This window comes from Homarus americanus, unplaced genomic scaffold (genome assembly GCF_018991925.1).
Source record: "Homarus americanus isolate GMGI-L3 unplaced genomic scaffold, GMGI_Hamer_2.0 scaffold28201, whole genome shotgun sequence".
NCBI classification, from domain to species: Eukaryota; Metazoa; Arthropoda; class Malacostraca; order Decapoda; family Nephropidae; genus Homarus; species Homarus americanus.
The window spans coordinates 1-23,451 of record NW_024728177.1 but is presented as its reverse complement, the minus strand read 5'-3'; the positions used below and the strand labels follow the sequence as shown (position 1 = coordinate 23,451).

Genomic DNA, 23,451 nt, shown 5'->3' with positions numbered 1-23,451 from the left:
TGGTCGACGCCATGGTCTCTCTCCTCATTCATAAACATATCAACGTCTTGTTTGTCCACCATCTTGATTTCTTGAGTTCTTCTTCCAGCTCGATAATCTCCTTCTAGGTGTTCCTCTCTTCCTCCCTCCATCTCTCCTTCTCTTCCTTCCTACCTTCTTCCTACTCCGTCCGTCTCTCCCTTCCCCTACCATCCTCTTCTGAACTATACATCGGATTTATCAGTCTTTCCCTTACCATTCTCTCAATATGCCAGTAACACCACAACAAACTCCTGTTGTCATATCTCTGCCAGACACTTCCTTCACTCTCACATCTCTTCCTTAGTTCTATTTTTCTTGTTTTATTTGTTCTATTACCCAACATATGATTCTTAAGTTCTTTATTTTTCCTTCTAATTTACTTGTTACTCTTTCATTCAGGGTCCAGCTTGACACATATCACTACGTGTAACTAAAGTAGAGAAATACGTGTTGCTTTCTCACACTGCAAGACGTAGCTTGAGTGACCGAACTTATTGATGATGTAGTGAGGAGGAATCATGGGAATTCTTGACCATGGAAGCCTAAACAGGTGTGTACATACGCTAAAGGAGTAATTAGTTTAAAGTTGACTCTTAATTTGGTTTTATTTATCTAGGTGAGAAACTTTTCCTCCAGGGTGATAATTTAGTGTCTATTGGGGCCTATGGTGGTGTGGTCTGCACTAATGTGAGTATGGCCGCGCTCTACATCACAGTTCATTGTTAACCAGTTCTTGAGGTAAGGTGTTCTCCCTCACCCACCAGGAGGGGAGGGGATACGTGCCTAGCGGTTGGTCATGTGGGAAATGGAGAATGATGATTTTAACTCCTAACTCTAAGAAAAATAGAAAATGCCAGGGAGTTGAGGGAGGGAGGGAGGGAAAATACATGTACAAATAAAACTAAGTATTATTGTTTTTATTTCCTTCTTGTTCACATGAAATCTTCGAGTGGAATTTAGGTACAGTACAATTGATAGATATGAACTGTATTGTACTATTAATAACGAGTTACGATTTTTTTAATCCATGTTTTATAACCAAACAATCCTATCATTACATCTTGTTAATATTCATTTGAATCATATTTGATGTTTTGATGAAGATGACAGCTACTGCAGGTACAATACTAGATCTTCAGAATTATTGTAAATCTGAAAGAAATCTATTGTTTAAGTCATGATAAGAATAGGATAAAAACACATTGCATAATAATATTATTTATTATTTTTTTAGATTATATTTGTCATAAGAAAATATAATAAGCATCTTGAAGCAACAAATAAAGGTTGTCAACTACACTTTGTAATTATATATAATAAACAAAATATTGATTAATCTCGAGTAAAGATTTAGTTGAACTCTTAACAAGTAACAAGTTAATTTTTGGAAAACATTTTAAGCTCCCTGACCACACCTCAATATAACAATACTTTAGAACATACAGCAGATAATGAAGTAATTTAATTAACTTGAAACCACGACCGAGTTATTTATTATACAGAAAAAATACTGTTAACTGAATCACAAAGATTTATACAAGATTTCCTGGATTATTTTTTAGAACACCGCAATTAATAATTTAGAAAAAGACGCTCATGTCCACAGGTGCAACATAAGTTGTAAATGTATTATAACTTTATATAAGTACATAAGTGTATTAAGTTGTAGATAAAAGAGTGAGAACTAGAGCAAGCATGTACAGTATATAGTTACTAGGTACAGCATACTATGGTCCTGACCCTGCCATGTCAGGCTCAGCTGGTTAGCTTAGTCGTTTTAGCTGCCTCTTAAGGAAGGTAAAGCTGACATCTCTCACATATATTAATTCCTGGAAGTAGTGAAAGACACAGACAAATGTCCTCTAACTGCAGCTTCGGTGTATGATAACAAAAAGTTTGTAAGAGTTGAGACAGATGTGGGAGGCAACACTTAGAAGGCGGGCGTCTGGTACAGGCCGGAGGGAGAGGCTGGCGCCGGTATGCTCAACCCGTTCCCGTTGACTCCGTTGCCGTTGGTGTATCCATTACCGTTGCCGTTGATGAGACCATTACCGTTGCCATTGAAAAGTCCATTACCGTTCCCATTGATAATACCATTACCGTTGCCATTGGCGTATCCGTTACCGTTTCCATTACCGTTGGTGTATCCGTTTCCATTTCCGTTGATTCCGTTACCGTTAGTATATCCATTACCGTTGCCGTTGATAAGACCATTACCATTTCCATTTACGTTGCCATTAATTCCATTACCGTTGCCATTTGCATAACCGTTGCCATTGCCGTTGATGAGACCATTTCCATTTACTGCACCGTTGGCATATCCATTGCCATTGCCGTTTCCATTAGCATAACCGTTGCCATTACCATTGATGAGTCCATTTCCATTTACTGCACCATTGGCGTATCCATTGCCATTACCGTTGCCATTAGCATAACCATTGCCATTAGCGTATCCGTTTCCATTACCATTGACGACACCATTTCCATTTACTGCACCATTGACGTATCCGTTACCATTACCGTTGCCATTAGCATAACCGTTGCCATTGCCATTGATGAGTCCATTTCCATTTACTGCACCATTGACGTATCCATTGCCATTACCGTTGCCATTAGCGTATCCGTTTCCATTACCATTGACGACACCATTTCCATTTACTGCACCATTGACGTATCCGTTACCATTACCGTTGCCATTAGCATAACCGTTGCCATTGCCATTGATGAGTCCATTTCCATTTACTCCACCATTGACGTATCCATTGCCATTACCGTTGCCATTAGCATAACCATTGCCATTAGCGTATCCGTTTCCATTACCGTTGACGACACCATTTCCGTTTACTGCACCATTGCCATTTGCTCCGTTACCGTAAATCCCGTTACCGTTAATAATGCCATTGACGATGCCGTTGGAGTATCCGTTGCCATTACCGTTGACCACTCCGATCTGAGCGTTGAGACTGTAGAACTGCGGGGCGGTGGAACAGTCAAAGTTGTACCACCAGTCACACACGAAGAACTGTTGGTTGAAGATGGTGCCGTTGGGACACAGGAAGGAGTCGCTCCTGCCATCTGCCTGACAGATGTGAAACACCTGTCGAGGACAACATTATCAATTAACCTGAAGATAAGCAACATCTACTTTAAACAACATTATTATGGAAACAGATAAATGCTTCAAGTTCTATTATCAAAAATCTTAAGGAATAAAGGAATATATCTTCTTTATACAGCAGGAGACGTAACAACTAAACCTTCATAAAATTCAGAATGTATTAGTTTATATGACATAAGACTCAGCTGACAGCCGGCCTCGGGGCAGTATAAAACCCAGCTGACAGCCGGCCTCGGGGGCAGTATAAGACTCAGCTGACAGCCGGCCTCGGGGGCAGTAAAAGACTCACCTGACAGCCGGCCTCGAGGGCAGTATCAGCGTAGTATCCGGGTATTAGTCCGCCGCAGGAGAATCCAGTGAAGGGGACAGAAGCCAGGATGGGATAGTCCACGCCGGGGACGCCACCACCTCCAATAGCATCTGCAAGGGCGCTGATGGGGCCCACGATGCCGTTGTAGTATCCGTTCCCGTTAACAGCGCCGTTGCCGTTGACTAAACCATTACCATTTCCATTGGCATATCCGTTCCCATTAACAGCACCATTGCCGTTGACTAAACCATTACCATTTCCATTGGTATATCCGTTCCCGTTAACACCACCGTTGCCGTTGACAAAACCATTACCATTTCCATTGGCATATCCGTTTCCGTTAACAACACCGTTGCCGTTGACAATAAGTCCATTACCGTTGCCATAACCACCATTGGTGTATCCGTTACCATTTCCGTTGATTACTCCGTTTCCATTGCCGTTTGTATATACTCCGTTACCATTTCCGCCATTTACATATCCATTACCATTTCCATTACCGTTTACAATCACACCATTTCCATTTAAACCATTGGCGTATCCGTTACCATTTCCATTGACTAACCCATTTCCGTTGCCATTTCCATTAATTCCATTATTATAACCTCCATTACCGTTACCATTACCGTTGCCACCATTGAAGCCGTTCGTTGGAGTTAAATAATTTAGGTTGACCGCCCAGGATGACGCAACTAGCGAGGCTGAGAAAATAAAGAAAGTAAAACTTATTGTAAATTACGACAAAAATTACATAGATGTTAATGGAAGGAAAATTCTTATACGTGATAATTGAGCTTTTAGTTTACGTTTGTGTTCAGTAATGAATAAGAGAGAGAGTTAGTCTTCTGAGATACATTAGAAACTTAATGAAAAAGGTCATTACATATACGAGTTACATAGTTCTCTTACCGATAAATATAAGATGTTTTGTGACCTTCATCTTCAGGAGATGTTTGTTGTGAAAGTCTTAATATGAGTTGTGACTCTGAGTGAGGTGTTGTTGTTGAGTCAAGTGTTGAGTGTGAGTCTCGAGGAGGAGGTGAGGTGAGGAGGAAGACCAGAGCGAGAGTTGTGATGCTGGGTCCAATTGGCGCCGCTTTATATACATGGTCGGGGGGCAGACACTCCGGGGGGCTCAAGGTCGCTAGATGGTGAGAGGAACTGTATTGGATGACCTGCTTGGCTTATATTAAGTAGAACACTGCTGGTTGGGTCATAGACCTTGGCACTACCATATTTTGTTAAAGCCTGAAATGTTATGGAACAGGTAAATTTAGAGAGAAACTTATGTAAAAGCTCATATATAAATTTAATGAAAAAAATGAAAAAGTTATTATACATTACGGTGTCTTTAGTTTTAATTGATTCCTTTAAAATTCTGAATTACCTTCATACTGTTGATATATACAGACGAATCAGCAAACGTTCACTCAGTATGGGAATTCCTCTTACTGAACTAATGGGTAAATATAAACAGAATTTATCATCAACTGAGACTTTTTTAATGATGAATACCTTTATGATAAGTTTTCCCTCAGGTGTTAAAGTATTTATTTATCGTTGTTTGATGTACAGACGAGATAGGACAGTAGTTTGTGTTGGCAACAGTGGTGATGGGAGGACAAGAGGTGGTGGAGGGAGTGGCTGTGGTATAAGGCTGGACTGTGGTATAAAGTAGGGCTGTGGTATAAGGCTAGACTGTGGTATAAGGCTGGAATGTAGTATACGGCTGGACTGTGGTATAAGGCTGGACTGTGGTATAAGGCTGGACTGTGGTATAAGGCTGGACTGTGGTATAATGTAGGACTGTGGTATAAGGCTGGATTGCGGTATAAGGCTGGACTGTGGTATAATGTAGGACTGTGGTATGAGGCTGGATTGTGGTATAAGGCTGGACTGTGGTATAAGGCTGGACTGTGGTATAAGGCTGGACTGTGGTATAAGGCTGGGCTGTGGTATAAGGCTGGACTGTGGTATAATTTAGGACTGTGGTATAAGGCTGGATTGTGGTATAAGGCTGGACTGTGGTATAAGGCTGGACTGTGGTATAAGGCCGGACTGTGGTATAAGGCTGGACTGTGGTATAAGGCTGGGCAGTGGTATAAAACTGGACTCTTTAATATTAATTAAAATGAAAGTAAATTTGTAACCGATGAGAAAATTCTTCCCTTGTTTGAAAAAAGGTGAAGGAACTTATGATATTTGACAGTTGTTGTTTACAGAAGGTGAGACATTGAGTTATGAAAGCAACTCACGTGACCTGGTGAGGAACTCTGACTTTCACTGACGAGATTAAACTTTTCATAATAGATCTTTCGTTTATGAATATATCTCGTCCTATCTACAGGTTAGGTTAGGTTAGGTTAGGTAAAAGTAGTGAGATATAAGGAGAATTTATGTTATTGTCTCGGTATTGTCTTTATCGTCGATGTAAACAATATTGAGTTTCTGTTTTTTTTTCAACTGAATGAAAGTTTTTTTTTTGTCTTTCTGTAATAATATCACCTAATTAGCTTATTAAATTTCGTCAAGATCCACCAAAATTAATTAAAACATAAGTTCTTTTGTTTTTACTTTTATTCTTGTTCTTTAGTAAATCTCATCAAATTCGAGTATATTTATTTTCCTTTTGAGACTTTTAATATAATTTCTAGTAAATTTTATGAAAAAACTATTATGATACCTTATAATTATTGTAACATAAACATGATCCTTGTTTGTAAAGTTATGTACCAAGTTGATCAACTATTTTTCCCGTGTTGTGGTTCATCTGCCTCCATACAACACTTCACATTCCTTCATTATACTTTAATTGTTAGGTTGTTTCGTCAGGTTTGTTCATACTAACACTATCATTCAGGAAACATCTCACTTGTACAGTACAGTATAAAGTCCTGTCGCCTCTCCTGCTGCTTCATGAATCCAGTAAATCAGACTCGTGAATCCAAAGAATCCGTGGACACAATAATGCATAAATGTCTACTGCTTCGGGTTCACGAGTCTGAATCTCAGGGTTAGTGAAGCAGCAGGAGAGACGACAGGAGTTTTGACCGTGGCTGCACAGTACTATCGTGGACAAAAGTTTGCTCCTTCCCAAACTGAAGCAGCATCGACCCTCACAGCACACCAGCACCAGATAACAATGAGGGTAAGTCAGTTCGGCGACTCATTCCCGTGTCTCAGTTTCACTACAGGGAGCGAACTTTTGTCCACGATAGTACATGTTCCAAAAATACTCATTCCCACTTCGATACAGATTCAATGAACGAATACGAAACACGAATCGAGGGTCAAATATATAAGCGAGTCAGTAATTCTCTCCTTTACTAATTTCTTTACATTCCTCTAATACCAATTCCACACAAACACACACATATTCACTTCTTTTCTGGCCATCATTTGAACAATCTATAAAGTTCCATTGAAATCCTATGCTTAGGGTTCACAATACCCTGTTCACACACACACACACAGAGGAAGTAAAGCAATCATCCCTACATGGGGTGAGAAGACAAGGTTCAATAGCTGTCAGCCAGGATTGTCGACTGTGTATTGAAAAGTTTTGTGTTGGCAGTTTCATAAGTAAGCCTTAATATATTTCAATAATTGAGGGAACAAAGATATAAAACTAAGAGTATATTAGAACTATTTTTCATTCATTTAAAACTACTTTCACTACATCACAGAATTGCCAGAAACAAACAAACTTTCTCTTCATTCGTTATCATTCATTCACTCTTTCTGCTACAACAGATAGGTTCTGCTGTAGTGTTCTCCTCTCATAACAAGACCTCAAGGTATCTGTTTGGTTTATTCTGTCTTTCCATATAACTTGGGATCACCCGTCAGTAACACCGTCGGCCACAACAACTGGTCGACGCCATGGTCTCTCTCCTCATTCATAAACATATCAACGTCTTGTTTGTCCACCATCTTGATTTCTTGAGTTCTTCTTCCAGCTCGATAATCTCCTTCTAGGTGTTCCTCTCTTCCTCCCTCCATCTCTCCTTCTCTTCCTTCCTACCTTCTTCCTACTCCGTCCGTCTCTCCCTTCCCCTACCATCCTCCTCTGAACTATACATCGGATTTATCAGTCTTTCCCTTACCATTCTCTCAATATGCCAGTAACACCACAACAAACTCCTGTTGTCATATCTCTGCCAGACACTTCCTTCACTCTCACATCTCTTCCTTAGTTCTATTTTTCTTATTTTATTTGTTCTATTACCCAACATATGATTCTTAAGTTCTTTATTTTTCCTTCTAATTTACTTGTTACTCTTTCATTCAGGGTCCAGCTTGACACATATCACTACGTGTAACTAAAGTAGAGAAATACGTGTTGCTTTCTCACACTGCAAGACGTAGCTTGAGTGACCGAACTTAGTGATGATCTAGTGAGGAGGAATCATGGGAATTCTTGACCATGGAAGCCTAAGCAGGTGTGTACATACGCTGAAGAAGTAATTAGTTTAAAGTTGACTCTTAATTTGGTTTTATGTATCGAGGTGAGAAAGTTTTTCTCCAGGGTGATAATTTATTGTCAACCAGTTCTTGAGGTAAGGTGTTCTCCCTCAACCCACCAAGATGGGAGGGGATACGTGCCTAACTGTAAGGTCATGAGGGAAATGGAGAATGATGATTTTAACTCCTAACTCTTAGAAAAATACAAAATGCCAGGGAGTTGAGGGAGGGAGGGAAAATACATGTACATATACAACTAAAAAATATTGTTTTTATTTCCTTCTTGTTCACTTGGTTCTGTACATGAAATCTTCGAGTGGTATTTGGGTACAATTGATAGATATGAACTGTATTGTACTACTAATAACGAGTTTCCATTTATTTTTAATCCATGTTTTATAACCAAACAATCCTATCATTACACCTTGTTAATCTTCATGTGAATCATATTTGATGTTTTAATGAAGATGACAGCTACTGCAGGTACAATACTAGATCTTCAGAATTATTGTAAATCTGAAAGAAATCTATTGTTTAAGTCGTGATAAGAATAGGATAAAAACACATTGCATAATAATATTATTTATTATTTTTTTAGATTATATTTGTCATAAGAAAATATAATAAGCATCTTGAAGCAACAAATAAAGGTTGTCAACTACACTTTGTAATTATATATAATAAACAAAATATTGATTAATCTCGAGTAAAGATTTAGTTGAACTCTTAACAAGTAACAAGTTAATTTTTGGAAAACATTTTAAGCTCCCTGACCACACCTCAATATAACAATACTTTAGAACATACAGCAGATAATGAAGTAATTTAATTAACTTGAAACCACGACCGAGTTATTTATTATACAGAAAAAATACTGTTAACTGAATCACAAAGATTTATACAAGATTTCCTGGATTATTTTTTAGAACACCGCAATTAATAATTTAGAAAAAGACGCTCATGTTCACAGGTGCAACATAAGTTGTAAATGTATTATAACTTTATATAAGTACATAAGTGTATTAAGTTGTAGATAAAAGAGTGAGAACTAGAGCAAGCATGTACAGTATATAGTTACTAGGTACAGCATACTATGGTCCTGACCCTGCCATGTCAGGCTCAGCTGGTTAGCTTAGTCGTTTTAGCTGCCTCTTAAGGAAGGTAAAGCTGACATCTCTCACATATATTAATTCCTGGAAAGGAGTGAAAGACACAGACAAATGTCCTCTAACTGCAGCTTCGGTGTATGATAACAAAAAGTTTGTAAGAGTTGAGACAGATGTGGGAGGCAACACTTAGAAGGCGGGCGTCTGGTACAGGCCGGAGGGAGAGGCTGGCGCCGGTATGCTCAACCCGTTCCCGTTGACTCCGTTACCATTGGTGTATCCATTACCGTTGCCGTTGATAAGACCATTACCGTTGCCATTGAAAAGTCCATTACCGTTTCCATTGATAATACCATTACCGTTGCCATTGGCGTATCCATTACCGTTTCCATTACCGTTGGTGTATCCGTTTCCATTTCCGTTGATTCCGTTCCCGTTAGTATATCCATTACCGTTGCCGTTGATAAGACCATTACCATTTCCGTTGCCATTAATTCCATTACCGTTGCCATTTACATAACCGTTGCCATTGCCGTTGATGAGACCATTTCCATTTACTGCACCGTTGGTTACCGTTTCCATTAGCATAACCATTGCCATTGCGTATCCGTATACCGTTACTCCGTATCGTTACCATTCCGTTGATTCCGTTTCCGTATCCATTACCGTTGCCGTTGATAAGACCATTACCAGTTGTATCCATTACCGTTGCCGTTATAAGACCATTACCATTGCCGTTGATAAGACCATTACCATTACCGTTGCCATTTGCATAACCGTTGCCATTGCCGTTGATGAGACCATTTCCATTTACTGCACCGTTGGCATATCCATTGCCATTGCCGTTTCCATTTGCATAACCGTTGCCATTGCCATTGATGAGTCCATTTCCATTTACTGCACCATTGACGTATCCATTGCCATTACCGTTGCCATTAGCATAACCATTGCCATTAGCATATCCGTTTCCATTACCATTGACGACACCATTTCCATTTACTGCACCATTGACGTATCCGTTACCATTACCGTTGCCATTAGCATAACCGTTGCCATTGCCATTGATGAGTCCATTTCCATTTACTGCACCATTGACGTATCCATTGCCATTACCGTTGCCATTAGCATAACCATTGCCATTAGCGTATCCGTTTCCATTACCGTTGACGACACCATTTCCGTTTACTGCACCATTGCCATTTGCTCCGTTACCGTAAATCCCGTTACCGTTAATAATGCCATTGACGATGCCGTTGGAGTATCCGTTGCCATTACCGTTGACCACTCCGATCTGAGCGTTGAGACTGTAGAACTGCGGGGCGGTGGAACAGTCAAAGTTGTACCACCAGTCACACACGAAGAACTGTTGGTTGAAGATGGTGCCGTTGGGACACAGGAAGGAGTCGCTCCTGCCATCTGCCTGACAGATGTGAAACACCTGTCGAGGACAACATTATCAATTAACCTGAAGATAAGCAACATCTACTTTAAACAACATTATTATGGAAACAGATAAATGCTTCAAGTTCTATTATCAAAAATCTTAAGGAATAAAGGAATATATCTTCTTTATACAGCAGGAGACGTAACAACTAAACCTTCATAAAATTCAGAATGTATTAGTTTATATGACATAAGACTCAGCTGACAGCCGGCCTCGGGGCTAAAACCCAGCTGACAGCCGGCCTCGGGGGCAGTATAAGACTCAGCTGACAGCCGGCCTCGGGGGCAGTAAAAGACTCACCTGACAGCCAAAAGACTCACCTGACAGCCGGCCTCGGGGCAGTATCAGCGTAGTATCCGGGTATTAGTCCGCCGCAGGAGAATCCAGTGAAGGGGACAGAAGCCAGGATGGGATAGTCCACGCCGGGGACGCCGCCACCTCCAATAGCATCTGCAAGGGCGCTGATGGGGTCCACGATGCCGTTGTAGTATCCGTTCCCGTTAACAGCGCCGTTGCCGTTGACTAAACCATTACCATTTCCATTGGCATATCCGTTCCCATTAACAGCACCATTGCCGTTGACAAATCCATTACCGTTTCCATTGGTATATCCGTTCCCGTTAACACCACCGTTGCCGTTGACAAAACCATTACCATTTCCATTGGCATATCCGTTTCCGTTAACAACACCGTTGCCGTTGACAATAAGTCCATTACCGTTGCCATAACCACCATTGGCGTATCCGTTACCATTTCCGTTGATTACTCCGTTTCCATTGCCGTTTGTATATACTCCGTTACCATTTCCGCCATTTACATATCCATTACCATTTCCATTACCGTTTACAATCACACCATTTCCATTTAAACCATTGGCGTATCCGTTACCATTTCCATTGACTAACCCATTTCCGTTGCCGTTTAGAATCACACCGTTGCCATTTCCATTAATTCCATTATTATAACCTCCATTACCGTTACCATTACCGTTGCCACCGTTGAAGCCGTTCGTTGGAGTTAAATAATTTAGGTTGACCGCCCAGGATGACGCAACTAGCGAGGCTGAGAAAATAAAGAAAGTAAAACTTATTGTAAATTACGACAAAAATTACATAGATGTTAATGGAAGGAAAATTCTTATACATGATAATTGAGTTTTTAGTTTACGTTTGTGTTCAGTAATGAATAAGAGAGAGAGTTAGTCTTCTGAGATACATTAGAAACTTAATGAAAAAGATCACTACATATACGAGTTACATAGTTCTCTTACCGATAAATATAAGATGTTTTGTGACCTTCATCTTCAGGAGATGTTTGTTGTGAAAGTCTTAATATGAGTTGTGACTCTGAATGAGTGTTGTTGTTGAGTCAAGTGTTGAGTGTGAGTCTCGAGGAGGAGGTGAGGTGAGGAGGAAGACCAGAGCGAGAGTTGTGATGCTGGGTCCAACTGGCGCCGCTTTATATGGTGGTCCGGGAGGCTCAAGGTCGCTAGATGGTGAGAGGAACTGTATTGGGTGACCTGCTTGGCTGATATTAAGTAGAACACTGCTGGTTGGGTCATAGACCTTGACACTACCATATTTTTTTTAAGCCTGACATGTTATGGAATAGGTAATTTTAGAGAGAAACTTATGTAAAAGCTCATGTACAAATTTAATGAAAAAAAAGAAAAAGTTATTATACATTAGGGTGTCTTTAGTATTAATTGATTCCTTTAAAATTCTGGATTACCTTCATACTGTTGATATATACAGAAGAATCAGCAACGTTCACTCAGTATGGGAATTCCTCTTATGCAATACTGAACTAATGGGTAAATATAAACAGAATTTATCATCAACTGAGACTTTTTTAGTGATGAAAACCTTTATGATAAGTTTTCCCTCAGGTGTTAAAGTATTTATTTATCGTTGGTTGATGTACAGACGAGATAGGACAGTAGTTTGTGTTGGCAACAGTGGTGATGGGAGGACACGAGGTGGTGGAGGGAGTGGCTGTGGTATAAGGCTGGACTCTGGTATAAAGTAGGGCTGTGGCATAAGGCTGGACTGTAGTATAAGGCTGGACTGTGATATAAGGCTGGACTGTGGTATAAGGCTGGGTTGTGGTATAAAACTGGACTCTTAAATTTTAATTAAAATGAAAGTAAATTTGTAACCGATGAGAAAATTCTTCCCTTGTTTGAAAAAAGGTGAAGGAACTTATGATATTTGACAGTTGTTGTTTACAGAAGGTGAGACATTGAGTTATGAAAGCAACTCACGTGACCTGGTGAGGAACTCTGACTTTCACTGACGAGATTAAACTTTTCATAATAGATCTTTGTTTATTAATATATCTCGTCCTATCTACAGAAGGTGAGACATTGAGTTATGAAAGCAACTCACGTGTCGAGTGAGGAACTCTGACTTTCACTGACGATGATTAAACTTTTCATAATAGATCTTTCGTTTATGAATATATCTCGTCCTATCTACAGGTTAGGTTAGGTTAGGTTAGGTAAAAGTAGTGAGATATAAGGAGAATTTATGTTATAGTCTCGGTATTGTCTTTATCGTCGATGTAAACAATATTGAGTTTCTGGTTTTTTTCAACTGAATGAAAGTTTTTTTTTTGTCTTTCTGTAACAATATCACCTAATTAGCTTATTAAATTTCGTCAAGATCCACCAAAATTAATTAAAACATAAGTTCTTTTGTCTTTACTTTTATTCTTGTTCTTTGTAAATCTCATCAAATTCGAGTATATTTATTTTCCTTTTGAGACTTTTAATATAATTTCTTGTAAATTTTATGAAAAAACTATTATGATACCTTATAATTATTGTAACGTAAACATGATCCTTGTTTGTAAAGTTATGTACCAAGTTGATCAACTATTTTTCCGGTGTTGTGGTTCATCTGCCTCCACAGAACACTTCACATTCCTTCATTATACTTTAATTGTTAGGTTGTTTCGTCAGGTTTGTTCATACTAACACTATCATTTAGGAAACATCTCACTTGTACAGTACAGTATAAAGTCCTGTCGCCTCTCCTGCTGCTTCATGAATCCAGCAATTCAGACTCGTGAATCCAAAGAATCCGTGGACACAATAATGCATCAATGTCTACTGCCTCGGGTTCGCGAGTCTGAATCTCAGGGTTAGTGAAGCAGCAGGAGAGACGACAGGACTTTTGACCGTGGCTGCACAGTACTATCGTGGACAAAGGTTTGCTCCTTCCCAAACTGAAGCAGTATCGACCCTCACAGCACACCAGCACCAGATAACAATGAGGGTAAGTCAGTTCGGAGACTCATTCCCGTGTCTCAGTTTCACTACAGGGAGCGAACTTTTGTCAACGATAGTACATGTTCCAAAAATACTCATTCCCACGTCGATACACATTCAATGAACGATTACGAAACACGAATCGAGGGTCAATTTATAAGCGAGTCAGTAATTCTCTCCTTTACGAATTTCTTTACATTCCTCTAATTCCGATTCCACACAAACACACACATATTCACTTCTTTTCTGGCCATCATTTGAACAATCTATAAAGTTCCATTGAAATCCTATGCTTAGGTTTCACAATACCCTGTTCACACACACACATAAACAGAGGAAGTAAAGCAATCATCCCTACATGGGGTGAGAAGACAAGGTTCAATAACTGTCAGCCAGGATTGTCGACTGTGTATTGAAAAGTTTTGTGTTGGCAGTTTCATAAGTAAGCCTTAATATATTTCAATAATTAAGGTAACAAAGATATAAAACTACGAGTATATTAGAACTATTTTTCATTCATTTAAAACTACTTTCACTACATCACAGAATTGCCGGAAACAAACAAACTTTCTCTTCATTCGTTATCATTCATTCACTCTTTTTGCTACAACAGATAGGTTCTGCTGTAGTGTTCTCCTCTCATAACAAGACCTCAAGGTATCTGTTTGGTTTATTCTGTCTTTCCATATAACTTGGGATCACCCGTCAGTAACACAGTCGGCCACAATAACTGGTCGACGCCATGGTCTCTCTCCTCATTCATAAACATATCAACGTCTTGTTTGTCCACCATCTTGATTTCTTGAGTTCTTCTTCCAGCTCGATAATCTCCTTCTAGGTGTTCCTCTCTTCCTCCCTCCATCTCTCCTTCTCTTCCTTCCTACCTTCTTCCTACTCCGTCCGTCTCTCCCTTCCCCTACCATCCTCTTCTGAACTATACATCGGATTTATCAGTCTTTCCCTTACCATTCTCTCAATATGCCAGTAACACCACAACAAACTCCTGTTGTCATATCTCTGCCAGACACTTCCTTCACTCTCACATCTCTTCCTTAGTTCTATTTTTCTTATTTTATTTGTTCTATTACCCAACATATGATTCTTAAGTTCTTATTTTTCCTTCTAATTTACTTGTTACTCTTTCATTCAGGGTCCAGCTTGACACATATCACTACGTGTAACTAAAGTAGAGAAATACGTGTTGCTTTCTCACACTGCAAGACGTAGCTTGAGTGACCGAACTTAGTGATGATCTAGTGAGGAGGAATCATGGGAATTCTTGACCATGGAAGCCTAAGCAGGTGTGTACATACGCTGAAGAAGTAATTAGTTTAAAGTTGACTCTTAATTTGGTTTTATGTATCGAGGTGAGAAAGTTTTTCTCCAGGGTGATTATTTAGTGTCTATTGGGGCCTATGGTGGTGTGGTCTGCACTAATGTGAGTATGGCCGCGCTCTACATCACAGTTCATTGTCAACCAGTTCTTGAGGTAAGGTGTTCTCCCTCAACCCACCAAGATGGGAGGGGATACGTGCCTAACTGTAAGGTCATGAGGGAAATGGAGAATGATGATTTTAACTCCTAACTCTTAGAAAAATACAAAATGCCAGGGAGTTGAGGGAGGGAGGGAGGGAAAATACATGTACATATACAACTAAAAAATATTGTTTTTATTTCCTTCTTGTTCACTTGTATCTCTACATGAAATCTTCGAGTGGTATTTGGGTATAATTGATAGATATGAACTGTATTGTACTACTAATAACGAGTTTCCATTTATTTTTAATCCATGTTTTATAACCAAACAATCCTATCATTACACCTTGTTAATCTTCATGTGAATCATATTTGATGTTTTAATGAAGATGACAGCTACTGCAGGTACAATACTAGATCTTCAGAATTATTGTAAATCTGAAAGAAATCTATTGTTTAAGTCGTGATAAGAATAGGATAAAAACACATTGCATAATAATATTATTTATTATTTTTTTAGATTATATTTGTCATAAGAAAATATAATAAGCATCTTGAAGCAACAAATAAAGGTTGTCAACTACACTTTGTAATTATATATAATAAACAAAATATTGATTAATCTCGAGTAAAGATTTAGTTGAACTCTTAACAAGTAACACGTTAATTTTTGGAAAACATTTTAAGCTCCCTGACCACACCTCAATATAACAATACTTTAGAACATACAGCAGATAATGAAGTAATTTAATTAACTTGAAACCACGACCGAGTTATTTATTATACAGAAAAAATACTGTTAACTGAATCACAAAGATTTATACAAGATTTCCTGGATTATTTTTTAGAACACCGCAATTAATAATTTAGAAAAAGACGCTCATGTCCACAGGTGCAACATAAGTTGTAGATGTATTATAACTTTATATAAGTACATAAGTTTATTAAGTTGCAGATAAAAGAGTGAGAACTAGAGCAAGCATGTACAGTACATAGTTACTAGGTACAGCATACTATGGTCCTGACCCTGCCATGTCAGGCTCAGCTGGTTAGCTTAGTCGTTTTAACTGCCTCTTAAGGAAGGTAAAGCTGACATCTCTCACATATATTAATTCCTGGAAGTAGTGAAAGACACAGACAAATGTCCTCTAACTGCAGCTTCGGTGTATGATAACAAAAAGTTTGTAAGAGTTGAGACAGATGTGGGAGGCAACACTTAGAAGGCGGGCGTCTGGTACAGGCCGGAGGGAGAGGCTGGCGCCGGTATGCTCAACCCGTTCCCGTTGACTCCGTTGCCGTTGGTGTATCCATTACCGTTGCCGTTGATGAGACCATTACCGTTGCCATTGAAAAGTCCATTACCGTTCCCATTGATAATACCATTACCGTTGCCATTGGCGTATCCGTTACCGTTTCCATTACCGTTGGTGTATCCGTTTCCATTTCCGTTGATTCCGTTACCGTTAGTGTATCCATTACCGTTGCCGTTGATAAGACCATTACCATTACCGTTGATAAGACCATTTCCATTTACGTTGCCATTAATTCCATTACCGTTGCCATTTGCATAACCGTTGCCATTGCCGTTGATGAGACCATTTCCATTTACTGCACCGTTGGCATATCCATTGCCATTGCCGTTTCCATTAGCATAACCGTTGCCATTACCATTGATGAGTCCATTTCCATTTACTGCACCATTGGCGTATCCATTGCCATTACCGTTGCCATTAGCATAACCATTGCCATTAGCATATCCGTTTCCATTACCATTGACGACACCATTTCCATTTACTGCACCATTGACGTATCCGTTACCATTACCGTTGCCATTAGCATAACCGTTGCCATTGCCATTGATGAGTCCATTTCCATTTACGCCACCATTGACGTATCCATTGCCATTACCGTTGCCATTAGCATAACCATTGCCATTAGCGTATCCGTTTCCATTACCGTTGACGACACCATTTCCGTTTACTGCACCATTGCCATTTGCTCCGTTACCGTAAATCCCGTTACCGTTAATAATGCCATTGACGATGCCGTTGGAGTATCCGTTGCCATTACCGTTGACCACTCCGATCTGAGCGTTGAGACTGTAGAACTGCGGGGCGGTGGAACAGTCAAAGTTGTACCACCAGTCACACACGAAGAACTGTTGGTTGAAGATGGTGCCGTTGGGACACAGGAAGGAGTCGCTCCTGCCATCTGCCTGACAGATGTGAAACACCTGTCGAGGACAACATTATCAATTAACCTGAAGATAAGCAACATCTACTTTAAACAACATTATTATGGAAACAGATAAATGCTTCAAGTTCTATTATCAAAAATCTTAAGGAATAAAGGAATATATCTTCTTTATACAGCAGGAGACGTAACATCTAAACCTTCATAAAATTCAGAATGTATTAGTTTATATGACATAAGACTCAGCTGACAGCCGGCCTCGGGGGCAGTATAAGACTCAGCTGACAGCCGGCCTCGGGGGCAGTAAAAGACTCACCTGACAGCCGGCCTCGGGGGCAGTATCAGCGTAGTATCCGGGTATTAGTCCGCCGCAGGAGAATCCAGTGAAGGGGACAGAAGCCAGGATGGGATAGTCCACGCCGGGGACGCCGCCACCTCCAATAGCATCAGCAAGGGCGCTGATGGGGTCCACGATGCCGTTGTAGTATCCGTTCCCGTTAACAGCGCCGTTGCCATTGACTAAACCATTACCATTTCCATTGGCATATCCGTTCCCATTAACAGCACCATTGCCGTTGACAAATCCATTACCGTTTCCATTGGTATATCCGTTCCCGTTAACACCACCGTTTCCGTTGACAAAACCATTACCATTGGCATATCCGTTTCCGTTAACAACACTGTTGCCGTTGACAATAAGTCCATTACCGTTGCCATAACCACCATTGGCGTATCCGTTACCATTTCCGTTGATTACTCCGTTTCCATTGCCGTTTGTATATACTCCGTTACCATTTCCGCCATTTACATATCCATTACCATTTCCATTACCGTTTACAATCACACCATTTCCATTTAAACCATTGGCGTATCCGTTACCATTTCCATTGACTAACCCATTTCCGTTGCCGTTTAGAATCACACCGTTGCCATTTCCATTAATTCCATTATTATAACCTCCATTACCGTTACCATTACCGTTGCCACCGTTGAAGCCGTTCGTTGGAGTTAAATAATTTAGGTTGACCGCCCAGGATGACGCAACTAGCGAGGCTGAGAAAATAAAGAAAATAAAACTTATTGTAAATTACGACAAAAATTACATAGATGTTAATGGAAGGAAAATTCTTATACATGATAATTGAGTTTTTAGTTTACGTTTGTGTTCAGTAATGAATAAGAGAGAGAGTTAGTCTTCTGAGATACATTAGAAACTTAATGAAAAAGATCATTACATATACGAGTTACATAGTTCTCTTACCGATAAATATAAGATGTTTTGTGACCTTCATCTTCAGGAGATGTTTGTTGTGAAAGTCTTAATATGAGTTGTGACTCTGAATGAGGTGTTGTTGTTGTTGAGTCAAGTGTTGAGTGTGAGTCTCGAGGAGGAGGTGAGGTGAGGAGGAAGACCAGAGCGAGAGTTGTGATGCTGGGTCCAACTGGCGCCGCTTTATATACATGGTCGGGGGGGCAGACACTCCGGGGGGCTCAAGGTCGCTAGATGGTGAGAGGAACTGTATTGGGTGACCTGCTTGGCTTATATTAAGTAGAACACTGCTGGTTGGGTCATAGACCTTGACACTACCATATTTTGTTAAAGCCTGACATGTTATTGAACAGGTAATTTTAGATAGAAACTTATGTAAAAGCTCATATATAAATTTAATGAAAAAAAAGAAAAAGTTATTATACATTAAGGTGTCTTTAGTATTAATTGATTCCTTTAAAATTCTGGATTACCTTCATACTGTTGATATATACAGACGAATCAGCAACGTTCACTCAGTACGGAAATTCCTCTTATGCAATACTGAACTAATGGGTAAATATAAACAGAATTTATCATCAACTGGGACTTTTTTAGTGATGAAAACCTTTATGATAAGTTTTCCCTCAGGTGTTAAAGTTTTTATTTATCGTTGTTTGATGTACAGACGAGATAGGACAGTAGTTTGTGTTGGCCACAGTGGTGATGGGAGGACAGGAGGTGGTGGAGGGAGTGGCTGTGGTATATGGCTGGACTGTGGTATAAGACTGGACTGTGGTATAAGGCTGGACTATAGTGTACGGCTGGACTGTGGTATAAGGCTGGACTGTGATATAAGGCTGGACTGTGGTATAAGGCTGGGCAGTGGTATAAAACTGGACTCTTCAATATTAATTAAAATGAAAGTAAATTTGTAACCGATGAGAAAATTCTTCCCTTGTTTGAAAAAAGGTTAAGGAACTTATGATATTTGACAGTTGTTGTTTACAGAAGGTGAGACATTGAGTTATGAAAGCAACTCACGTGACCTGGTGAGGAACTCTGACTTTCACTGACGAGATTAAACTTTTCATAATAGATCTTTCGTTTATGAATATATCTCGTCCTATCTACAGGTTAGGTTAGGTTAGGTTAGGTAAAAGTAGTGAGATATAAGGAGAATTTATGTTATAGTCTCGGTATTGTCTTTATCGTCGATGTAAACAATATTGAGTTTCTGGTTTTTTTTCAACTGAATGAAAGTTTTTTTTTTTGTCTTTCTGTAACAATATCACCTAATTAGCTTATTAAATTTCGTCAAGATCCACCAAAATTAATTAAAACATAAGTTCTTTGTCTTTACTTTTATTCTTGTTCTTTGTAAATCTCATCAAATTCGAGTATATTTATTTTCCTTTTGAGACTTTTAATATAATTTCTTGTAAATTTTATGAAAAAACTATTATGATACCTTATAATTATTGTAACGTAAACATGATCCTTGTTTGTAAAGTTATGTACCAAGTTGATCAACTATTTTCCGGTGTTGTGGTTCATCTGCCTCCACACAACACTTCACATTCCTTCATTATACTTTAATTGTTAGGTTGTTTCGTCAGGTTTGTTCATACTAACACTATCATTTAGGAAACATCTCACTTGTACAGTACAGTAGAAAGTCCTGTCGCCTCTCCTGCTGCTTCATGAATCCAGTAATTCAGACTCGTGAATCCAAAGAATCCGTGGACACAATAATGCATCAATGTCTACTGCTTCGGGTTCGCGAGTCTGAATCTCAGGGTTAGTGAAGCAGCAGGAGAGACGACAGGACTTTTGACCGTGGCTGCACAGTACTATCGTGGACAAAGGTTTGCTCCTTCCCAAACTGAAGCAGTATCGACCCTCACAGCACACCAGCACCAGATAACAATGAGGGTAAGTCAGTTCGGAGACTCATTCCCGTGTCTCAGTTTCACTACAGGGAGCGAACTTTTGTCAACGATAGTACATGTTCCAAAAATACTCATTCCCACTTCGATACAGATTCAATGAACGATTACGAAACACGAATCGAGGGTCAAATTTCTAAGCGAGTCAGTAATTCTCTCCTTTACTAATTTCTTTACATTCCTCTAATTCCGATTCCACACAAACACACACATATTCACTTCTTTTCTGGCCATCATTTGAACAATCTATAAAGTTCCATTGAAATCCTATGCTTAGGTTTCACAATACCCTGTTCACACACACACACACACACACACAGAGGAAGTAAAGCAATCATCCCTACATGGGGTGAGAAGACAAGGTTCAATAACTGTCAGCCAGGATTGTCGACTGTGTATTGAAAAGTTTTGTGTTGGCAGTTTCATAAGTAAGCCTTAATATATTTCAATAATTAAGGGAACAAAGATATAAAACTACGAGTATATTAGAACTATTTTTCATTCATTTAAGACTACTTTCACTACATCACAGAATTGCCGGAAACAAACAAACTTTCTCTTCATTCGTTATCATTCATTCACTCTTTCTGCTACAACAGATAGGTTCTGCTGTAGTGTTCTCCTCTCATAACAAGACCTCAAGGTATCTGTTTGGTTTATTCTGTCTTTCCATATAACTTGGGATCACACGACAGTAACACCGTCGGCCACAACAACTGGTCGACGCCATGGTCTCTCTCCTCATTCATAAACATATCAACGTCTTGTTTGTCCACCATCTTGATTTCTTGAGTTCTTCTTCCAGCTCGATAATCTCCTTCTAGGTGTTCCTCTCTTCCTCCCTCCATCTCTCCTTCTCCTCCTTCCTACCTTCTTCCTCCTCCGTCCGTCTCTCCCTTCCCCTACCATCCTCCTCTGAACTATACATCGGATTTATCAGTCTTTCCCTTACCATTCTCTCAATATGCCAGTAACACCACAACAAACTCCTGTTGTCATATCTCTGCCAGACACTTCCTTCACTCTCACATCTCTTCCTTAGTTCTATTTTTCTTATTTTATTTGTTCTATTACCCAACATATGATTCTTAAGTTCTTTATTTTTCCTTCTAATTTACTTGTTACTCTTTCATTCAGGGTCCAGCTTGACACATATCACTACGTGTAACTAAAGTAGAGAAATACGTGTTGCTTTCTCGCACTTAAGACGTAGCTTGAGTGACCGAACTTAGTGATGATCTAGTGAGGAGGAATCATGGGAATCCTTGACCATGGAAGCCTAAGCAGGTGTGTACATACGCTAAAGAAGTAATTAGTTTAAAGTTGACTCTTAATTTGGTTTTATGTATCGAGGTGAGAAAGTTTTTCTCCAGGGTGATAATTTAGTGTCTATTGGGGCCTATGGTGGTGTGGCCTGCACTAATGTGAGTATGGCCGCGCTCTACATCACAGTTCATTGTCAACCAGTTCTTGAGGTAAGGTGTTCTCCATCAACCCACCAAGATGGGAGGGGATACGTGCCTAACTATAAGGTCATGAAGGAAATGGAGAATGATGATTTTAACTCCGAACTCTTAGAAAAATACAAAATGCCAGGGAGTTGAGGGAGGGAGGGAGGAAAAATACATGTACATTGTACATATACAACTAAAAAATATTGGTTTTATTTCCTTCTTGTTCACTTGTTTCTGTACATGAAATCTTAGAGTGGTATTTGGGTACAATTGATAGATATGAACTGTATTGTACTATTAATAACGAGTTTCCATTTTTTTTAATCCATGTTGTATAACCAAACAATCCTATCATTACATCTTGTTAATATTCATGTGAATCATATTTGATGTTTTGATGAAGATGACAGCTACTGCAGGTACAATACTAGATCTTCAGAATTATTGTAAATCTGAAAGAATTCTATTGTTTAAGTCGTGATAAGAATAGGATATAAACACATTGTATAATAATATTATTTATTATTTTTTTAGATTATATTTGTCATAAGAAAATATAATAAGCATCTTGAAGCAACAAATAAAGGTTGTCAACTACACTTTGTAATTATAAATAATAAACAAAATATTGATTAATCTCGAGTAAAGATTTAGTTGAACTCTTAACAAGTAACAAGTTAATTTTTGGAAAACATTTTAAGCTCCCTGACCACACCTCAATATAACAATACTTTAGAACATACAGCAGATAATGAAGTAATTTAATTAACTTGAAACCACGGCCGAGTTATTTATTATACAGAAAAAATACTGTTAACTGAATCACAAAGATTTATACAAGATTTCCTGGATTATTTTTTGGAACACCGCAATTAATAATTTAGAAAAAGACGCTCATGTTCACAGGTGCAACATAAGTTGTAAATGTATAATAACTTTATATAAGTACATAAGTGTATTAAGTTGTAGATAAAAGAGTGAGAACTAGAGCAAGCATGTACAGTATATAGTTACTAGGTACAGCATACTATGGTCCTGACCCTGCCATGTCAGGCTCAGCTGGTTAGCTTAGTCGTTTTAGCTGCCTCTTAAGGAAGGTAAAGCTGACATCTCTCACATATATTAATTCCTGGAAGTAGTGAAAGACACAGACAAATGTCCTCTAACTGCAGCTTCGGTGTATGATAACAAAAAGTTTGTAAGAGTTGAGACAGACGTGGGAGGCAACACTTAGAAGGCGGGCGTCTGGTACAGGCCGGAGGGAGAGGCTGGCGCCGGTATGCTCAACCCGTTCCCGTTGACTCCGTTGCCGTTGGTGTATCCATTACCGTTGCCGTTGATGAGACCATTACCGTTGCCATTGAAAAGTCCATTACCGTTCCCATTGATAATACCA

General features: G+C 39.2%; 3 protein-coding genes across 6 annotated transcripts; all 3 read right to left on the bottom strand.

Moving 5' to 3' along the window:
* Window positions 1–1,951: 1,951 nt before the first annotated feature.
* LOC121866027 (glycine-rich cell wall structural protein 1.8-like) lies at window positions 1,952–4,512 on the bottom strand. The gene is made up of 3 exons (XM_042365614.1): window positions 4,359–4,512; window positions 3,429–4,150; window positions 1,952–3,118 (listed from the first exon to the last, which is right to left on the bottom strand). The coding sequence occupies exons 1-3, from the start codon at window positions 4,387–4,389 to the stop codon at window positions 1,952–1,954; spliced, it is 1,920 nt and encodes a 639-aa protein (XP_042221548.1). The 5' UTR covers window positions 4,390–4,512.
* A 4,599-nt stretch (window positions 4,513–9,111) lies between these two features.
* Window positions 9,112–18,819, bottom strand: LOC121866025 (PE-PGRS family protein PE_PGRS30-like). 3 transcript variants are annotated; one of them, XM_042365610.1, is made up of 4 exons: window positions 18,665–18,819; window positions 17,720–18,456; window positions 16,591–17,443; window positions 9,112–9,300 (listed from the first exon to the last, which is right to left on the bottom strand). In XM_042365610.1, the coding sequence occupies exons 1-4, from the start codon at window positions 18,693–18,695 to the stop codon at window positions 9,209–9,211; spliced, it is 1,713 nt and encodes a 570-aa protein (XP_042221544.1). In that variant the 5' UTR covers window positions 18,696–18,819; the 3' UTR covers window positions 9,112–9,208. The 3 variants fall into 3 exon arrangements, with proteins under 3 accessions (XP_042221544.1, XP_042221546.1, XP_042221543.1); XM_042365612.1 differs by lacking the exon at window positions 9,112–9,300 and having other exon boundaries at window positions 15,704–16,950; window positions 17,137–17,443; XM_042365609.1 differs by lacking the exon at window positions 9,112–9,300 and having other exon boundaries at window positions 15,704–17,443.
* On the bottom strand, window positions 9,769–11,880 carry LOC121866026 (glycine-rich cell wall structural protein 2-like). 2 transcript variants are annotated; one of them, XR_006088872.1, is made up of 4 exons: window positions 11,734–11,880; window positions 10,784–11,525; window positions 10,151–10,457; window positions 9,769–9,964 (listed from the first exon to the last, which is right to left on the bottom strand). XR_006088872.1 is itself a non-coding variant. In XM_042365613.1 (3 exons), the coding sequence occupies exons 1-3, from the start codon at window positions 11,762–11,764 to the stop codon at window positions 10,202–10,204; spliced, it is 1,029 nt and encodes a 342-aa protein (XP_042221547.1). In that variant the 5' UTR covers window positions 11,765–11,880; the 3' UTR covers window positions 9,774–10,201. The 2 variants fall into 2 exon arrangements, 1 of the variants encoding a protein (XP_042221547.1); XM_042365613.1 differs by having other exon boundaries at window positions 9,774–10,457.
* Window positions 18,820–23,451: the final 4,632 nt, after the last annotated feature.